This window comes from Podarcis liolepis (genome assembly GCF_965112155.1).
Source record: "Podarcis liolepis genome assembly, chromosome: 2".
Classification (NCBI taxonomy): domain Eukaryota; kingdom Metazoa; phylum Chordata; class Lepidosauria; order Squamata; family Lacertidae; genus Podarcis; species Podarcis liolepis.
This window is the reverse complement of record NC_139555.1, coordinates 120,654,990-120,670,638: the sequence shown is the minus strand read 5'-3', so window position 1 is coordinate 120,670,638 and position 15,649 is coordinate 120,654,990. Positions and strand designations below refer to the sequence as shown.

At 44.0% G+C, this 15,649-nt stretch overlaps 2 protein-coding genes across 3 annotated transcripts in view; one reads left to right on the top strand and one right to left on the bottom strand.

The window, feature by feature from the left end:
• The window catches only part of LOC310701787 (uncharacterized protein), a 224,343-nt gene that overhangs the window by 102,226 nt on the left and 106,468 nt on the right, over nt 1–15,649 (bottom strand). The gene's annotated exons all lie outside the window — the stretch shown is intronic.
• LOC310701674 (uncharacterized protein) lies at nt 1,241–4,673 on the top strand. Of its 2 annotated transcripts, none has more exons than XM_083492931.1 (2): nt 1,241–1,343; nt 3,315–4,673. In XM_083492931.1, the coding sequence occupies exons 1-2, from the start codon at nt 1,298–1,300 to the stop codon at nt 4,595–4,597; spliced, it is 1,329 nt and encodes a 442-aa protein (XP_083349057.1). In that variant the 5' UTR covers nt 1,241–1,297; the 3' UTR covers nt 4,598–4,673. The 2 variants fall into 2 exon arrangements, with proteins under 2 accessions (XP_083349057.1, XP_083349058.1); XM_083492932.1 differs by having other exon boundaries at nt 1,270–1,343; nt 3,318–4,673.

Sequence of the window (15,649 nt, the reverse complement as noted above, 5' to 3'; positions counted from 1 at the left end):
AATAGATTTAGTTAGCATGCTTAATTTTGGTATGAGAAAACAAAGGTGCACAAGGGATTCCTGAACCACATTATAAGGAAATCAATTCACCAAGTATGGGACAAATATAAGAATTTATTAGAGAACAAGACACCTTTGTGGCTTTCCCCATTAGAAACCGTATCTGTAAAAAGAGGTAAACACGAAACTGGGCAATATACAAAGATCTGTTAACAGAAGTAGAAAACAAAGGTGAAAGAATATGAGGATATAAAAGCTCTGTTAACAGGTTGGTTACAATATTGCCAAATAAATGACATATTCAGAGATGACAAAGAGAAGGACTTTGGGAAGGAATTCTCAAAGTTCAAAAATGAATTATTAGAAAATAATGAGAAATTGTTATCAAGAATGTACAAACCACTGTTGGAATGGGAGACGAAAGATGAAGAGGTTAAAGCTGTAATGATACACTTGGGCAAAACACATAGGTTATAATATACCACTTGAATAATAGGAAAAGCTGTGGAAAGAGATTTTAAAATTCACGGCATGTAGTTCATTAAAAGAAAATGATATGAAGATGTACTGATGGTATTTGACTCCAGTAAAGCTTGCTGAAATGTATAAAGATATTTCTAATTTATGCTGGAAATGTAAGGATAAGGAAGGAACTATTTTTTCATATGTGGTGGATGTGTAAAAAGGTAAAGGGCTTCTGGGAAATGATACACAATGAACTTTTAAAAATTCTTAAAATTACGTTTGTTAAAAAAAGAGAGGCTTTTTTACTAGGAGTAAAGAATTGCCAAGGAAGCAAGAGACTGTTTATTTATGCGACTACAGCAGCCAGAATGCTACTAGCCCAGATGTGGAAAGAAGGGATGGTCCCAACGAAAGAAGAATGGATGACTAGATGACTGGCTAAGGAATATAATTATATGCAAGGAGAATAAATGGGGGGGGGAATGGAAACCAGGGGGGCTAGGGGAAAAGCCATTTATTGCAAATTTGGATTGGATATCTATGTACCAAAAGGAAAAATGTTATTTTGAAAAATGAAAATAAAAAATATATATATTTAAAAATAGTTTAGAAAACGTTTTGGGGCGCCCGTGCAGCTGATCCAGCGGGGCTTTCCAGAGGCGAGAACGGCGCCTCTCCTGCTTTCTGCCCGGAGAAGCCCAGAGGCTCCTGCCGCTCGGCTCCGAAACGGTTAAGAGCAGCGGCGACAGAGCTCAGATTCCTAGAGCGGAAGAAAAAAAAGGCTGTCGGGAGAATAGCAGCTTCCGCTTCCTGTCCCGCTGGGGGGTGGGAGATGCCGAATATGGCGGCGGCTGTCCTTCCTCGCGGAGGCGCTGCAGGTGGGTCATATTGTTATATATTATTACGGGGGGGGGGGAGTGGGGGTGCTGCTGGAGGGAGTTGTGGGGAGGGATTTTTTTTTTTAAAAAAAAAACCCTGTTAGGCAAACCGTTTCAATGTAAGTTTTTTTCTGTGTCTCCTTTTTCTAGTCGTCAGTTTATCCAGATTTTCACATTTTTAAAGATCTCTTGAAAATTGGTCAGCATTTTGGTGCAGATCTCGCCTAATGCTCACGCTTTTGCAAAGGGTATTTCCCCAAATATTTACATTTCCCATAATTAATGCATTTTCAATTTAATTCCGCTAAAATAATGCATTTATATGGCTTTCCCCCTTTGTATGGGGGTAGGACATCTTTTCCCAATGGAAAGGAGGATCTTTCTCCTGCTCTCCTCCCTGCAGGCCAACTTGGGCAGGTGGGGGACCTTCCTTGGGCTCCCCATAGGGCTTGGGGTCAAGGCAAAGCCTTAAGCATTGGGAAACCTACTTCAGGGGCTGCCCCTGGAACCTGTAATAATTTTTATCCGGCCTGATTTTATTATAATTTATTAAAATTGTATACCTCCCTGTACCCACAGGCCTTAGGGCAGTTCACAGGATAAAATCGCAATATAAAAACTCAAAGTACACAATCAAAACATAAACAAAATCAACCCAATAACCCCCCGCAAACCACACACATTTTAAAACATTTGTGTTTCAATTAAATACAGCAGTTCTGGGCAGAAGACGTTAAAAAAGAGGAGAAACAAGCAACTTCAAGTCCACATTAAAATTCCAAGTGTGGCTGAGGCCTTAGTTAGACAGGCTACTACTACTACTAACACCCCTGAGCACCCTCTCCCACCAGTGTCTTGCCTCGGTAATGGACTGGATGAGAGCCAACAAATTGAAGCTCAATCCAGATAAGAGTGAGGCTCAGTTAGTGGGTGCTTCCCTAGAGCAGATGGCTGGAAGGTCGCCTGCTCTTGATGGGGTTACACTTCCTCTGGAGGAGCAGGTTCGTAGCTTGGGGGTTCTCCTGGATCCTTTGCTGTTGCTCGAGGCGCAGATAGCCTGGAGTGCCTTTCATCAGCTTTGGCTGGTAGCCCAGTTACACCCCTATCTGGACAGGAATAGCTTATCTACCGTTATCCATGCTCTGGGAACTTCAACGTTAGATATAGATATGCCTTGGAAACTCACTTTCCTCTCAAAGCTTCTCATTTTTTATGTCCATGGAGCTTTCATGGCATAATACTGGAGTGGGTTGTCAGTTTCTTCACCAGGTGGATCACATTTAGTCTAAACTCTCGGCTGACCTGTCTGTCTTAGGTGGCCCTGCATGGCATAGGTCATAGCCGAGTTATTCAAGCCCCTTCGCTATGACAAGGCAGTGATGCATGAAGGAGTATACACCTTTAAGTGCCATGCAAACATGTTCCTTTTTAACCAGGCTTTTGCTTGATATGTTTGACATCCTATAGTCTTTTTCAAAGGTGGCTCTTTTTGGGGGGGGGGTATTGGGTTGTTATGTTTATTCTGATTACATATGATGTGATCTTTTCTGCGAACCACGCTGAGTCCTCCGGGTTTAAGGCGGTATATAAACTCAATAAACAATAATACCATATTAATACTTTCATTATTGGTACCCCACGGATCTGACTGGCTTCCCCAGCCACTCTAGCTGGCTTCTAACAAATATAAAAGCATAATAAAACATTTAAAACTTCCCTCTACATGGCTGCCTCCAGTTGTCTTCTAAAAGTTATATAGTTGTTTGTTTCCTTGACATCTGACGGGATAGCTTTCCACAGGGTGGGCACCACTACCAAGAAGGCCCTCCGTCTCGTTCCCTGTAACTTCCCTTCTCACAGCGAGGGAGCTGCCACAAGGCCCTTGGAACCTGGATCTCTGTGTCCTGACTGAATGATTGGTGTGAAGACGCTCCTTTAGCATTTCATCAGTTTGCCTTTTTATTCCATCAGGAGATGTTGAAGGGATGCTGGCAGAAGGGGAACAATCAGAAGTGTCACCCAAAGAATCCAAAGAGCAAAGGAAGCTGAGGGTTCAAGATGGAAGCCGAAGGCGAGAAGGGAGACGAAAGCAGAAGCCGGAGGGTGACTCTTGTACGTCTCAGGGTGGTGAAAATCAAATTCCTAGAGAGGAGAAAAAGCATGAATGCACCGTGTGTGGAAAGAGATTTGGTCGTCGCTCAACTCTTACTTTACATCAAAGAACTCATACAGGGGAGAAACCGTATACATGTTTAGAGTGTGGAAAGAGCTTCAGTGAACGTGGTAAGCTTACCTTGCATCAAAGAACTCATACAGGGGAGAAACCCTATACATGTTTAGAGTGTGGAAAGAGCTTCAGTGTCAGTGGTAACCTTACCTCGCATCAAAGAACTCATACAGGGGAGAAACCGTATACATGTTTAGAGTGTGGAAAGAGCTTCAGTCGATGTGGCCAGCTTACTACGCATCAAAGATCTCATACAGAGGAGAAACCGTATACATGTTCAGAGTGTGGAAGGAGCTTCAGTGAGAATGGTGCCCTTACCTCGCATCAAATAACTCATACAGGGGAGAAACCGCATACGTGTTTGGAGTGTGGAAAGAGCTTCAGTCACTGTAGTGCCTTAATCTTGCATCGAAGAACTCATACAGGAGAGAAACCGTATACATGTTCCGAGTGTGGAAAGAGCTTCAGTCACTGTGGTACCCTTGCCTCGTATCAAAGATCTCATACAGGGGAGAAACCGTATACATGTTCAGAGTGTGGAAGGAGCTTCAGCCAGAGTGGCAGCCTTAGCTCGCATCAAAGATTGCACACAGGAGAGAAACCACATACGTGTTTGGAGTGTGGAATGAGCTTCGCTCGCAGCAATGGGCTTACTAGACATCAACAAACTCATCAAGGCAGCAAACCTTATAAATGCTGGCAATGTGGCAAGAGCTTCAGTCGCACTGACAACCTTTCCTCGCATGAAAGAGTTCATACAGGGGAGAAACGATATACATGTTTTGAGTGTGGAAAGAGCTTCAGCCACAGTTCCAGCCTTACCTTCCATCAAAGATTGCACACAGGAGAGGAACCGTATAAATGTTTGGAGTGTGGGAAGAGCTTTAGTCGTGGTAGCTTACTTACATTGCATCAAAGAACTCATACAGGGGAGAAACCGTATACATGTTCAGAATGTGGAAAAAGCTTCAGTCAGAGTAGCTCCCTTAAGTCGCATCAACGAACTCATACAGGGAGGAAATCTTAGAAATGTTTGGTTTATGGAAAGAACTTCAGTGACAGGGGCTCGCTTCCTAAACAATAAAGAACTCGTACAAGGGAAACATCTTAGAAAGGGTTGTCGTGTGGGAAGATCTTTAATCATAACAAATAACTCCTACAGAGAGTAAACCAATGATCGTGTTCTGGTCCCCCCAGGACAGCCATTATTGTATTGGAAGAACTTTCTGACAGTAAGAGCTGTTTTGACATTGGAACAGTCTCCTTCGGTGGGAGGTGGGCTCTCCTTCCTTGGAGGTTTTTAAGCAGAGGTTGGATGGGCTTCTGCTATGAATGCTTTAGCTGAGATTACTTCATTGCTGGGGGTTGGACTGGATGACCCTTTTGTTGTTTAGTCGTTTATTTGTGTCCGACTCTTCATGACCCCATGGACCAGAGCACGCCAGGCACTCCTGTCTTCCTCCACCTCCCGCAGTTTGGTCAGGCTCATGTTTGTAGCTTCGAGAACACTATCCAACCATCTCGTCCTCTGTCGTCCCCTTCTCCTTGTGCCCTCCATCTTTCCCAGCATCAGTGTCTTCTCCAGGGAGTCTTCTCTTCTCATGAGGTGGCCAAAGTATTGGAGCCTCAACTTCACTATCTGTCCTTCCAGTGAGCACTCAGGGCTGATTTTCTTAAGAATGGATACATTTGATCTTCTTGCAGTCCATGGCACTCTCAACGAGTCTCCCCCAGCACCATAATTCAAAATCATCAATTCTTCGGTGATCAGCCTAGATGACCCTTGGGGTCCCTTATAACTACAGTTCTATGATTCTATATACATCATCTGCTAGACAGCTGTTGTCACAAGCTTGGCAAATCCAGACATATGCTTGATCATCAGATAATGCCAATATTATTCACTTGGACTGTGCTGTTTGAATCCATGTACAATTCTAGGTGCCTATTCTATAGTTTTGCTTTTCATATCCTAATTTTCATCTGCTGTTACTTGTAGCGTTCCCAAAGCAAGGAAGGATTCAGAAGATCAGTAAAGGAAGGAAGGAACGGTAGTATTCACCATCTCTTCCTGAACTCTCTTCCTGGCCCTAAGATCTATCTAAAGATTAATAAACTACATCAAAGTAACCTATTAACTTTATGGCCTAGGGTGCCTGGTTCAGCAACTGGTCTGTGTCCTAGAATGCTTATACGTGCTTGTCAGACAGAGAAAAGGCAGTAGAGAAAAATGGTGTAGATGCAGAGGCTTGTGGGATTTGATCAGAAATTATTGTCAATGAATTATAGAATCATAGAGTTGGAAGAGACCACAAGGGCCATCGAGTCCAACCCCCTGCCAAGCAGGAAACACCATCAGAGCACTCCTGACATATGGTTGTCAAGCCTCTGCTTAAAGACCTCCAAAGAAGGAGACTCCACCACACTCCTTGGCAGCAAATTCCACTGTCAAACACCTCTTACTGTCAGGAAGTTCTTCCTAATGTTTAGGTGGAATCTTCTTTCTTGTAGTTTGGATCCATTGCTCCGTGTCCGCTTCTCTGGAGCAGCAGAAAACAACCTTTCTCCCTCCTCTATGTGACATCCTTTTATATATTTGAACATGGAGATTTCCGGGTTAGCGCGATCGGCTAATGGCGGATTCCCTCCGAGCTCCGGAGGGAATCTGCTCAACAGGGGCCGGGTCTTGCCGTGCCAACGACGCGGGGACCCTTAAAAACCAGCGGGGGAGGTGCAAAGAGGAAGTCCGTCTCCCCCCCCCATTGTAAACAGTTTCAAGCAAGGATTTGCCAACTAAGGTTGCGAGAAGAGCTGTTTTTTCTTCCTGACTGGATAAAAGTTATTAATTCCACGGATTTAAAAGTCTAAGTTACTGTGCTGGGGGACAAGAGTTTATTTGTTTAGATTAAGTGCCACTCTTCTCGAGACCGGGAGTAACCCGTGAAAAGAGCCTGCTGAGGGTTTACAGAAGACTTTGACAGCTGTCAAATTAGCTGTCAAGGTCGGAAAAAACTGAAAGCTTTGGCTTTAGCCGGTTATATTGTTACAAAGTATTGAAAGTAAAGAAAGATTGATACAAATAAATTTGACTTTTGGATCGGAAGTGAAAGGAATATTAAGTAACCAGAATCCCTCTAGAGGGGATTCACGGACATTACAAGAATGGAAATAGGTCGGAAAATTCTGGCAGATCTGGATGAGGTTATCGTTCTCATGGGAAAACTGCGAAAGATGTATGAGCAAGGCCATGTTTTGTCTACAAGTCCTGCAAAACCGAAGTCAACAGTAAATATACCCTCTGAGTTGGAAAAGGACTTGATGTTCAAAACACAGGCAGCTGGACAGGAAAAGAAACCAAAGACTGAAGAGGAGGAAAAGATACTTGCTGAACAGGAGGAGCAGAAAGGAGATGTGGCCGAAATGTTACAGAAGGTAAACGAGAGCCGGAGACCTGTCAAGATGACTTCAAGCTCGACCAAGGTGGAAGCTGGAGTATTTGGGACACATGGATTTAACAAACAGAGCTTGAGCTCCACCTCTAAACAAGTAGGCCTAGCTGGAAGGATCATGGACATTATCGAGAAAGTGCCTCTTCGAGTTCGGGTGTCAATCATAAGGGACTTTCAAAGAAGCCGGCTGAAAGGGACTGAGAGAGATTTGAGAGCCTCGGACGTAAGGTCACCAGGCTAAAAAGACGGACTAATGGACTATGGTTTGGGATTGAAACGGGGGAAAGAAGGGTGGGGTTTGGAAGTCCAAAGGGGGCCTGATCTTTATTTTGCTGTGTTAAAATTTTATGTTGTTTATCATTATAAGAATGGGGAATTCGTGGAAGGGAAATAGGGTCAACCTTAGAAAAAGTTTTTTTTTTCGTTTTTTTTACATATGATCAAGGTATATAATTTGAAAGTTGTCTTATAAACTGAACTAAATATAATAATGAACTAAGGGTTAAAATCTACTATAAAGAAATACATTAACAAATTAAGGTTAAGACATTAGGGATAAAAACTTGTTGAACAAATAATTGGATGTGGAATACAAGAAGGGGAGGTGAGGGGAAGTCGTGAAAAGAAGTTACTGAAAATGAGATCTTAAAGGTGGAACTTTTTTGTGCTTTTCTTTGTTTTTCTGTTTTGTCTTTTGTATCTTTTGAAACTTTAATAAATATTATTTTTAAATATATATATATATATTTGAACATGGCTATCATATCACCCCTTAGCCTCCTCTTCTCCAGGCTAAACATGCCCAGCTCCCTTAGCCGTTCCTCATAAGGCACCGTTTCCAGGCCTTTGACCATTTTGGTTGCCCTCCTCTGGACACGTTCCAGTTTGTCAGTGTCCTTCTTGAACTGTGGTGCCCAGAACTGGACACAGTACTCCAGGTGAGGTCTGACCAGAGCAGAATACAGTGGCACTATTACTTCCCTTGATCTAGATGCTATACACCTATTGATGCAGCCCAGAATTGTCACCCATCTTGTATTTGTGCCTCTCATTTTTTTTGCCCAAGTGCAATACTTTACATTTCTCCCTGTTAAAGTTCATCTTGTTTGTTTTGGCCCAGTTCTCTAATCTGTCAAGGTCGTTTTGAAGTGTGATCCTGTCCTTTGGGGTGTTAGCCACCCCTCCCAGTTTGGTGTCATCTGCAAATTTGATCAGGATGCCCTTGAGTCCATCATCCAAGTCGTTGATAAAGATGTTGAATAAGACCGGGCCCAAGACAGAACCCTGTGGCACCCCACTAGTCACTCTTCTCCAGGATGAAGAGGAACCATTGATGAGCACCCTTTGGGTTCGGTCAGTCAGCCAGTTACAAATCCACTGAGTGGTAGCATAGTCAAGACCGCATTTTACCAGCTTCTTTACAAGAATATCATGGGGCACCTTGTCAAATGCCTTGCTGAAATCAAGGTAGGCTACATCCACTGCGTTCCCTTCATCTACCAGGCTTGTAATTCTGTCAAAAAATGAGATCAGGTTAGTCTGACATGACTTATTTTTCAGAAATCCATGCTGACTATTGGTGATCACAGCATTCCTTTCTAGGTGCTCACAGACTGTTTGCTTAATGATCCGCTCCAGAATCTTCCCTGGTATTGATGTCAGACTGACTGGGCGGTAATTATTTGGGTCCTCTCTTTTCCCCTTTTTGAAAATAGGGACATTTGCCCTCCTCCAGTCTGCCAGGACATCGCCTGTTCTCCAGGAAATCTCAAAGATGACTGCCAGTGGTTCTGAGATCACATCTGCCAGTTCTTTTAATACTCTTGGATGCAGTTCATCTGGCCCTGGAGACTTGAATGCATCTAAACTAGCCAAGTATTCTTGTACTATCTCCTTAGTTATTCTGGGCTGTGTTTCCTTTGCTGAATCATTTGCTCCAAATTCTTCAGGTCGGGCATTGTTTTCTTTATCGGAGAAGACTGAGGCAAAGAAGGCATTGAGGAGTTCAGCCCTTTCTGTGTCCCCTGTTTGCATTTCACCATATTCTCCTCTGAGTGACCCCACTGTTTCTTTGTCCTTTCTTTTGCTACGAACATACCCATAAAAGCCTTTTTTGTTGCTTTTAACCTCTCTAGCAAGCCTGAGTTCATTCTGTGCTTTAGCTTTTCTGACTTTGTGTCTACACGTGCTGGCTATTTGTTTGAATTCCTCTTTGGTGGTTTCCCCCCTATTCCATTTTTTGTACACATCCTTTTTAAATCTTAACTCAGTTTAAAAGTTCTTTAGACAGCCACCCTGGCTTCTTTAGGCACCTTCCATGTTTCCGTCTCATTGGTATTGCCTGACGTTGTGCTTGTACTATCTCCCTCTTAACAAACTCCCAGCCATCATGAACGCCCTTTCCTTTTAGTATTACTGTCCATGGGATCTCACCCAGCACTTCCCTAAGTTTTATGAAGTCGGCTTTCTTAAAGTCAAGAAATTGAGTCCTAGTATGCTTGGCTGCTCCTTTCCACTGTATAGTAAACTTCAGAAGAGCATGATCACTCGCGCCTAATGATCCTTCCACTTCTACCCCACTAACCAGGTCATCAACATTGGTTAGGACCAGATCTAAAATGGCTGTTCCTCTTGTTGCTCCTCCCACTTTCTGGACAATGAAGTTGTCTGCAAGGCCAGTGAGGAATCTGTTTGACCTTATGCTCTTGGCTGAGTTTGACATCCAACAAATATCCGGGTAATTGATGTCCCCCATTACTACTATCTCCCTTCCTTTTGCATGCTTGGCCAGTCAGCGCAATGCTTTCATCGCGGACACAATGGCTTGATGCATATTTTATCATTCCTCATAATAATCCTGTCTGATCACTACAGTTATAGCTGCTATCTCTGTTTCATGTGCATCATAAAATGAAACAGAAAGCTTTACGAAAATAAAATCTTCATGATTTTTTTTTTAAAAACCCTCATGAGTCCCACCTACACTGGAAAAAAATTGTGGGATCTGCTCACATCCCTCATGGTTAGCTTACTGCAATGCACCGTACAAAGAGATACAGTTGAAGGTTGGGCCACAGTCTGTAGCTGGTGCAGAACGCAATAGCCAGGTGGCTTGTGTGAGAAAGGTAAAAAAGGTAAAGGATCCCTGGTCAGTTAAGTCCAGTCAAAGGCAGCTATGGGGTTGCAGTGCTCATCTTGCTTTCAGGCCGAGGGAGCTGGCGTTTGTCCACAGACAGCTTTCTGGGTCATGTAGCTAGCATGACTAAACTGCTTCTGGCGCAATGGAACACCATGACGGAAACCAGAACTCACGGAAACACCGTTTGCCTTCCTGCCACAGTGGTACCTATTTACCTACTTGCGCCGGTGTGCTTTCGAACTGCTAGGCAGGAGCTGGGGCAGAGCAGCAGGAGCTCACTCCGTCGCACAGATTCGAACCGCCAACCTTGCCATCAGCAAGCCCCAGAGGCTCAGTGGTTTAGACCACAGTGCCATCCATGTCAGGCTTGTGGGAGGAAACTACTGTCAGCATAGAACAGCCTGCTAGTGGGATTTGCACTTGCTACCAATCTGCTCCTGGGCTGAGTTCAAGGAGTTTGTACTCACATGCAAGTCCCTGTTCTGCTCAGTCCCAGATATATACAGCAGAGATTCTCCTGCAAGTTCCAAAGATCTCCAAAGCACACACCCAGAATGGGGCTTTTAGTGTCACTGTCTGTGTTCTGTGGAATGGCATCCCTTTCGGGGGGGGAGGGAATTGGGACCTTTTCCCACCTTTTCCAGCTAGATAAATAGATTTTAATAATGGTTGTCCACTTGTTTTAGTCTTATTTTTATTTGTTGCCTTTGTGTATATAACTGCTTTTTAAAACATTTTTATATAAATTGCCTTGAGACGGTGGTTTAGAAGGCAATCAATTATTTTGTAAAAATATTTTTAAAATACTTTTCACGTAAAATACATTTCACTAATTTTACAATCATTTTGACATTTCAAGGTTTGACTTCCTTCCCCCTCTTTCTGCGGTTCCTGGTATGAAACTGCAGGTTATTAGAATAATCCTACCAATGTTTTTATCTGTTTACAATTTATCTGTAAATATTCAATAAACCATTTCCATTCTTTTATTTTAAAAAAATGTTATCTTGATTTCTTATTCTTCTGGTAAGTTTCGCCATAGGCAATCATATTTAAGGCAATCCTCCTGTGGATTTTTGTTAAATGGGAAAACGGTAGATAAACAGAAGCAGAGCTATAGAAAGAGATATCCAGAAGATATACACAAATAGATAAATCTCGCTGGACGAAAAGAATAAGACTTGTGATGCTGACACACAGTCGTTAAACCCGTTGAGTATTGCTGATTAATTTACTTGCATTTCTGAAAATATATTATCATCAAGCAGAGTAAAAGGGAACCTTACTGAGAGAGGACACGATCCTGCAAATCTGCTTCATAATTTGGCTGTGCAGGGCTCTCTGGTCAGGACCCAGCAGAGCCCATTCCTCTTCAGTGAAACTGAGTCCTGAGAGAGAGGTGGGGAAATGCTTCCTTGCAGGACTTCCGGGTTAGCACCATCGGCGAAATGGCGGAGTTCCTCCGGTCAGAGGAACTGGCTCCGTGGAAACTGGGTCTACCCGCCACGGCGAAGGTGGGGACCTGCTAGAAATTCCAGGTGGAAGAAGCCTGGGAACGTGGGGTTCGGCAGAGCACCAGGAGCGCCTCCCCTACTCGCGGGGGACTCCTTTTTGGGACTCCGGAGTGAAGTAAGGTGATCGGCGCGGTGCTGCGAACTGACTGCTATTTTCACGGAGGGAAGCCGCATTGCCATTGCCGGAGAGCGCTGACTTTTTCCTGTCGACAATTGGACTCTAAACAAGTACCCATGAGTAGAAACGGAAAATTGGATCAAGAAATATCTTAATTTGGCACTGAAGCGGGAAGGTTCAAAACAGGAAGTCTGCCTTCCGCTTTCTGTAAATAGACTGACGCAAAAATCTTGTAAGCTAATAGCCTGGAAAGTCACTTTACAAAGGTCGAAATTCCCTTCATTTATAACCATTAAAACCCCCTTGGAAGCAGGAGGGAAGGGGGGGAAATTAAACTGTTCAAGCCTGCTGGAGAGGGAGCAAAGGAGAATAAGTTTCCACCGTCTCAAACCTGGGAACGGGGTGTCAGAGACAGAAATTATCGGAGACGTACATTGACTGTGAATGGAATATTTTGACAGTAAGAAAAAAGAGAAACAAGTTGATTCCAATGTTGCCTGTTGTATTTTAAAGAAACAAAATACAGTGGTGCCCCGCAAGACAAATGCCTCGCAAGACGGAAAACCCGCTAGACGAAAGGGTTTTCCGTTTTTGAGTTGCTTCGCAGGACGAATTTCCCTATGGGCTTGCTTCGCAAGACGAAAATGTCTTGTGAGTCTTGAGCTTTTTTTCCGCTCCCCCCCCCTTTTTCTAAGCCGCTAATATCCTTTTAGCAGCTAAGCCGCTAAGCCTTTAATAGCCGCTAAACCGCTAATGGCGCTAATCCGCTAAGCCACTAATAGGGTTGCTTCGCAAGAAAAAAAAAACGCTAGACGAAGACACTCGCGGATCGGATTAATTTCGTCTTGCGAGGCACCACTGTATTCGAAAATTGAAAGTAACTTTCTTTTGTTGGACATGATTTAAAAAGATGGACACAAATAGAAATTGTATCCTCTAGAGGGATCTTGTCAAATTGTTGCTGCAGTTCACTTGGAGACTTCACAGCTGTGAGATTAACATCGTGGGACCAGACTGTGACCTTGAATAAAAATGTGTTTGGAAGAATTCCTGGTGCTTGCTTTTTGCAAGACAAGTGCTTTGTTGGAGCAGTTGCATGAGAAGGTGGATTTGATGAACGAGAAGTTGGATTTGATGACTGTTGTAATCAGTGAATGTGGACAAGTAGGGAATACTGACATAGAAATCATATAGGGACCAACCCAGGAAACTGGTTCGAGTGGCCAAATGCAAGGGCAGACAATAATGAAGGAAGCTACGGTGCTACCTCAAGCAACACAAATGGAGAGACCCGAGGCCCTACAGGAGCATAGGCCGCTGTTTTGGAAGAATGAACTTGAATTAGGCCAGAGGGAGTTTGGAGCTGAGGAGGCTCTCAACTTTGGAGAGATTTTGAAATATGCTGTTAAAGATCTTTTGGATTATATTGATGACTGTGGGGAGTGGGACTGTGGGGAATGGGCTGGTCTGATGCGGGGAGATGGACATGAGTATGGGTGGAAATTCCCCGGAGACCTACTCCCTAAGGAGAAAGGAAAGAAACTAAGAAAGAGACCAACAAAAGACAAGGAAAAGTGCAAAAATAAACAAGAAGAAAAAGATCTGCAGAAGGGGCATGGAAGAGACTTAAGAGCCTCAGATATCAGACTACCAGGTTGATGGACTAGATGGAATGGATAGCAAGGACTGACCTAACCCAAGACCAGAAAGAAGGGACGTTGGATGAAAATTGGAAGTGTCTATAAAGAAAAATTTTTATTTTGGGAATTAGTGTAAAATTAATGAATATTAGGGAGAATGTTGGAATGAAATTGTCTGGCTTTAGCAGAAATGATATAAGGATAAATAAGTATTAAGTTTTTTAAGTTTTAAGGTATTTTATGGTATTTTATAGTAAGATAAGGTTAAGGTATTTTATGGTAAGATAAGGTAAAATTAAGTAAGGTAAATTGAATAATAGAATATGGTGAAAGATGGATAGGATATATAGAGTTAATTAATTGGTTATAAGCTAAAATATTGAAAGGATTTGCTGAAACAATGACTGAATCAGGATACAAGAAGAGGGAGGTGTGAGGAAGTTGGGGAAATAGGCAGATGAAAGATAGGATATGGAATGACTGATTTGTTTTTAACTATTTTTATTTTTCTGTACAGTGGTGCCTCGCAAGACGAAATTAATTCGTTCCGCAATTCTCTTCGTCTTGCGAGTTTTTCGTCTTGCGATGCACGGTTTCCCATAGGAATGCATTGAAAATCAATTAATGCGTTCCTAGGGAAACCGCCTTCAGACCAGGTCCGGGGACAGTCTGTCCCCCGACCTCTTCTGAAGGCTGGGGGGGGGGAGGGCTTTTCTTCCCACCCCCAGCATTTTAAGAAACCCTGGGACAGCGGAGGACTTCTCCGCTGTCCGGGGCGATTTAAAAGCCCCTGGGAAGGCAGGCAGGGGGGACAAAGACTTTTGCCCCCCGCCAGCCTTCAGAAGAGGTCCTGGACCTCTTCTGAAGGCGGGCGGGGGGGCGAAAGTCTTTGCTCCCCCCGCCTGCCTTCAAAAGCCCTCCGGGACAGGCAGGCAGGGGGAAGCAAAGACTTTCGCCCCCCGCCCGCCTTCAGAAGAGGTCCAGTACCTCTTCTGAAGGCAGGCGGGGGGCGAAAGTCTTTGCTCCCCCTCGCCTGCCTTCAAAAGCCCTCCGGGACAGCGGGGAAACGCGCTGTGTTTCTCCGCTCTCCCGGGAAGGCAGGCAGGAGGGAACAAAGACTTTTGCCCCCCGCCCGCCTTCAGAAGGTGTTCCCGCCCCGCCGCCCGGCTTCGGAACGATGCTCCGAAGCCGGGCGGCGGGGGCAGGTGTTCCCTCCCCACCGCCCAGCTTCGGAGCATCATTCCGAAGCCCGGCAGCGGCGGGAGGAGGCGTTCCCGCCCCACCGCCCGGCTTCGGAGGAGGTCCGAGGACAGTGGGGAAGACGCGCTGCGCTTCCCCGCTGTCCTGGATATTTCCCTATGGGCTGTCATCTTGCGAAGCAAGCCCATAGGGAAATTCGTCTTGCAAAGCGCCTCCAAAACGGAAAACCCTTTCGTCTAGCGGGTTTTCCGTCTTGCGAGGCGTTCGTCTTGCGAGGTACTACTGTATTTTGTATCTTTTTGTTTTCTTTTTCTTCACTTTTTTTCTTCTTTTTCATATTTTTGTATTTCCTCTGAAATTTTAATAAATATTATTATTAAAAAAATGCTTCCTTGCAAATATCAAAATAGACCGGCCTACAAGCAAAATCCCAAAGCCTTGTTAAGGGGAGGGGAATGGGCATTACCCTCAGGATTAATATACATTGGTATCTTGGTTCTCAAACTTAATCCATTCCGGAGGTCTGTTCCCAAACCAAAGCATTCCAAAACCAAGGCGCGCTTTCCCATAGAAAGTAATGCAAAATGGATTAATCCGTCCCAGACTTCTGAAAACAACCCCTAAAACAGCAATTAAACATGAATTTTACCATCTAATGAGACCATTGAGCCATAAAATGAAAGCAATAAACAATGTACTGCAATCACACGATCAATCAGTCGGTAGCTGAACTGGGTTCCACACAGTCACAAAAACAAAACAAAAGGAGCCGCAAAAACAATAATGCAAAATAAATAGCAAACACAGACAGACCTCAGCGTATCACTCAAAACGGAAGTGTGGCAACACTCAAAACGGAGCATGTTCAGCTTCCGAAAAAAGTTTGCAAACCGGAACACTTCTGGGTTTGCAGTGTTTGGGTTCCAAGTTGTTTTAGTAGCAAGGTGTTTGGGAACCAAGGTGCCACTGTAAACAAATTTTACAAGGACAGGAAGACACACCATGGGCGGAATAATTGC

What these genes read in the sequence shown, in the direction of transcription:
- LOC310701674 (XM_083492931.1), top strand. Translation starts at nt 1,298, where the DNA reads ATGCCGAATATGGCGGCGGCTGTCCTTCCTCGCGGAGGCGCTGCAG. An exon ending in TCCTCGCGGAGGCGCTGCAG is followed by an intron (nt 1,344 to 3,314) that starts GTGGGTCATATT and finishes TTATTCCATCAG; the next exon opens with GAGATGTTGAAGGGATGCTG.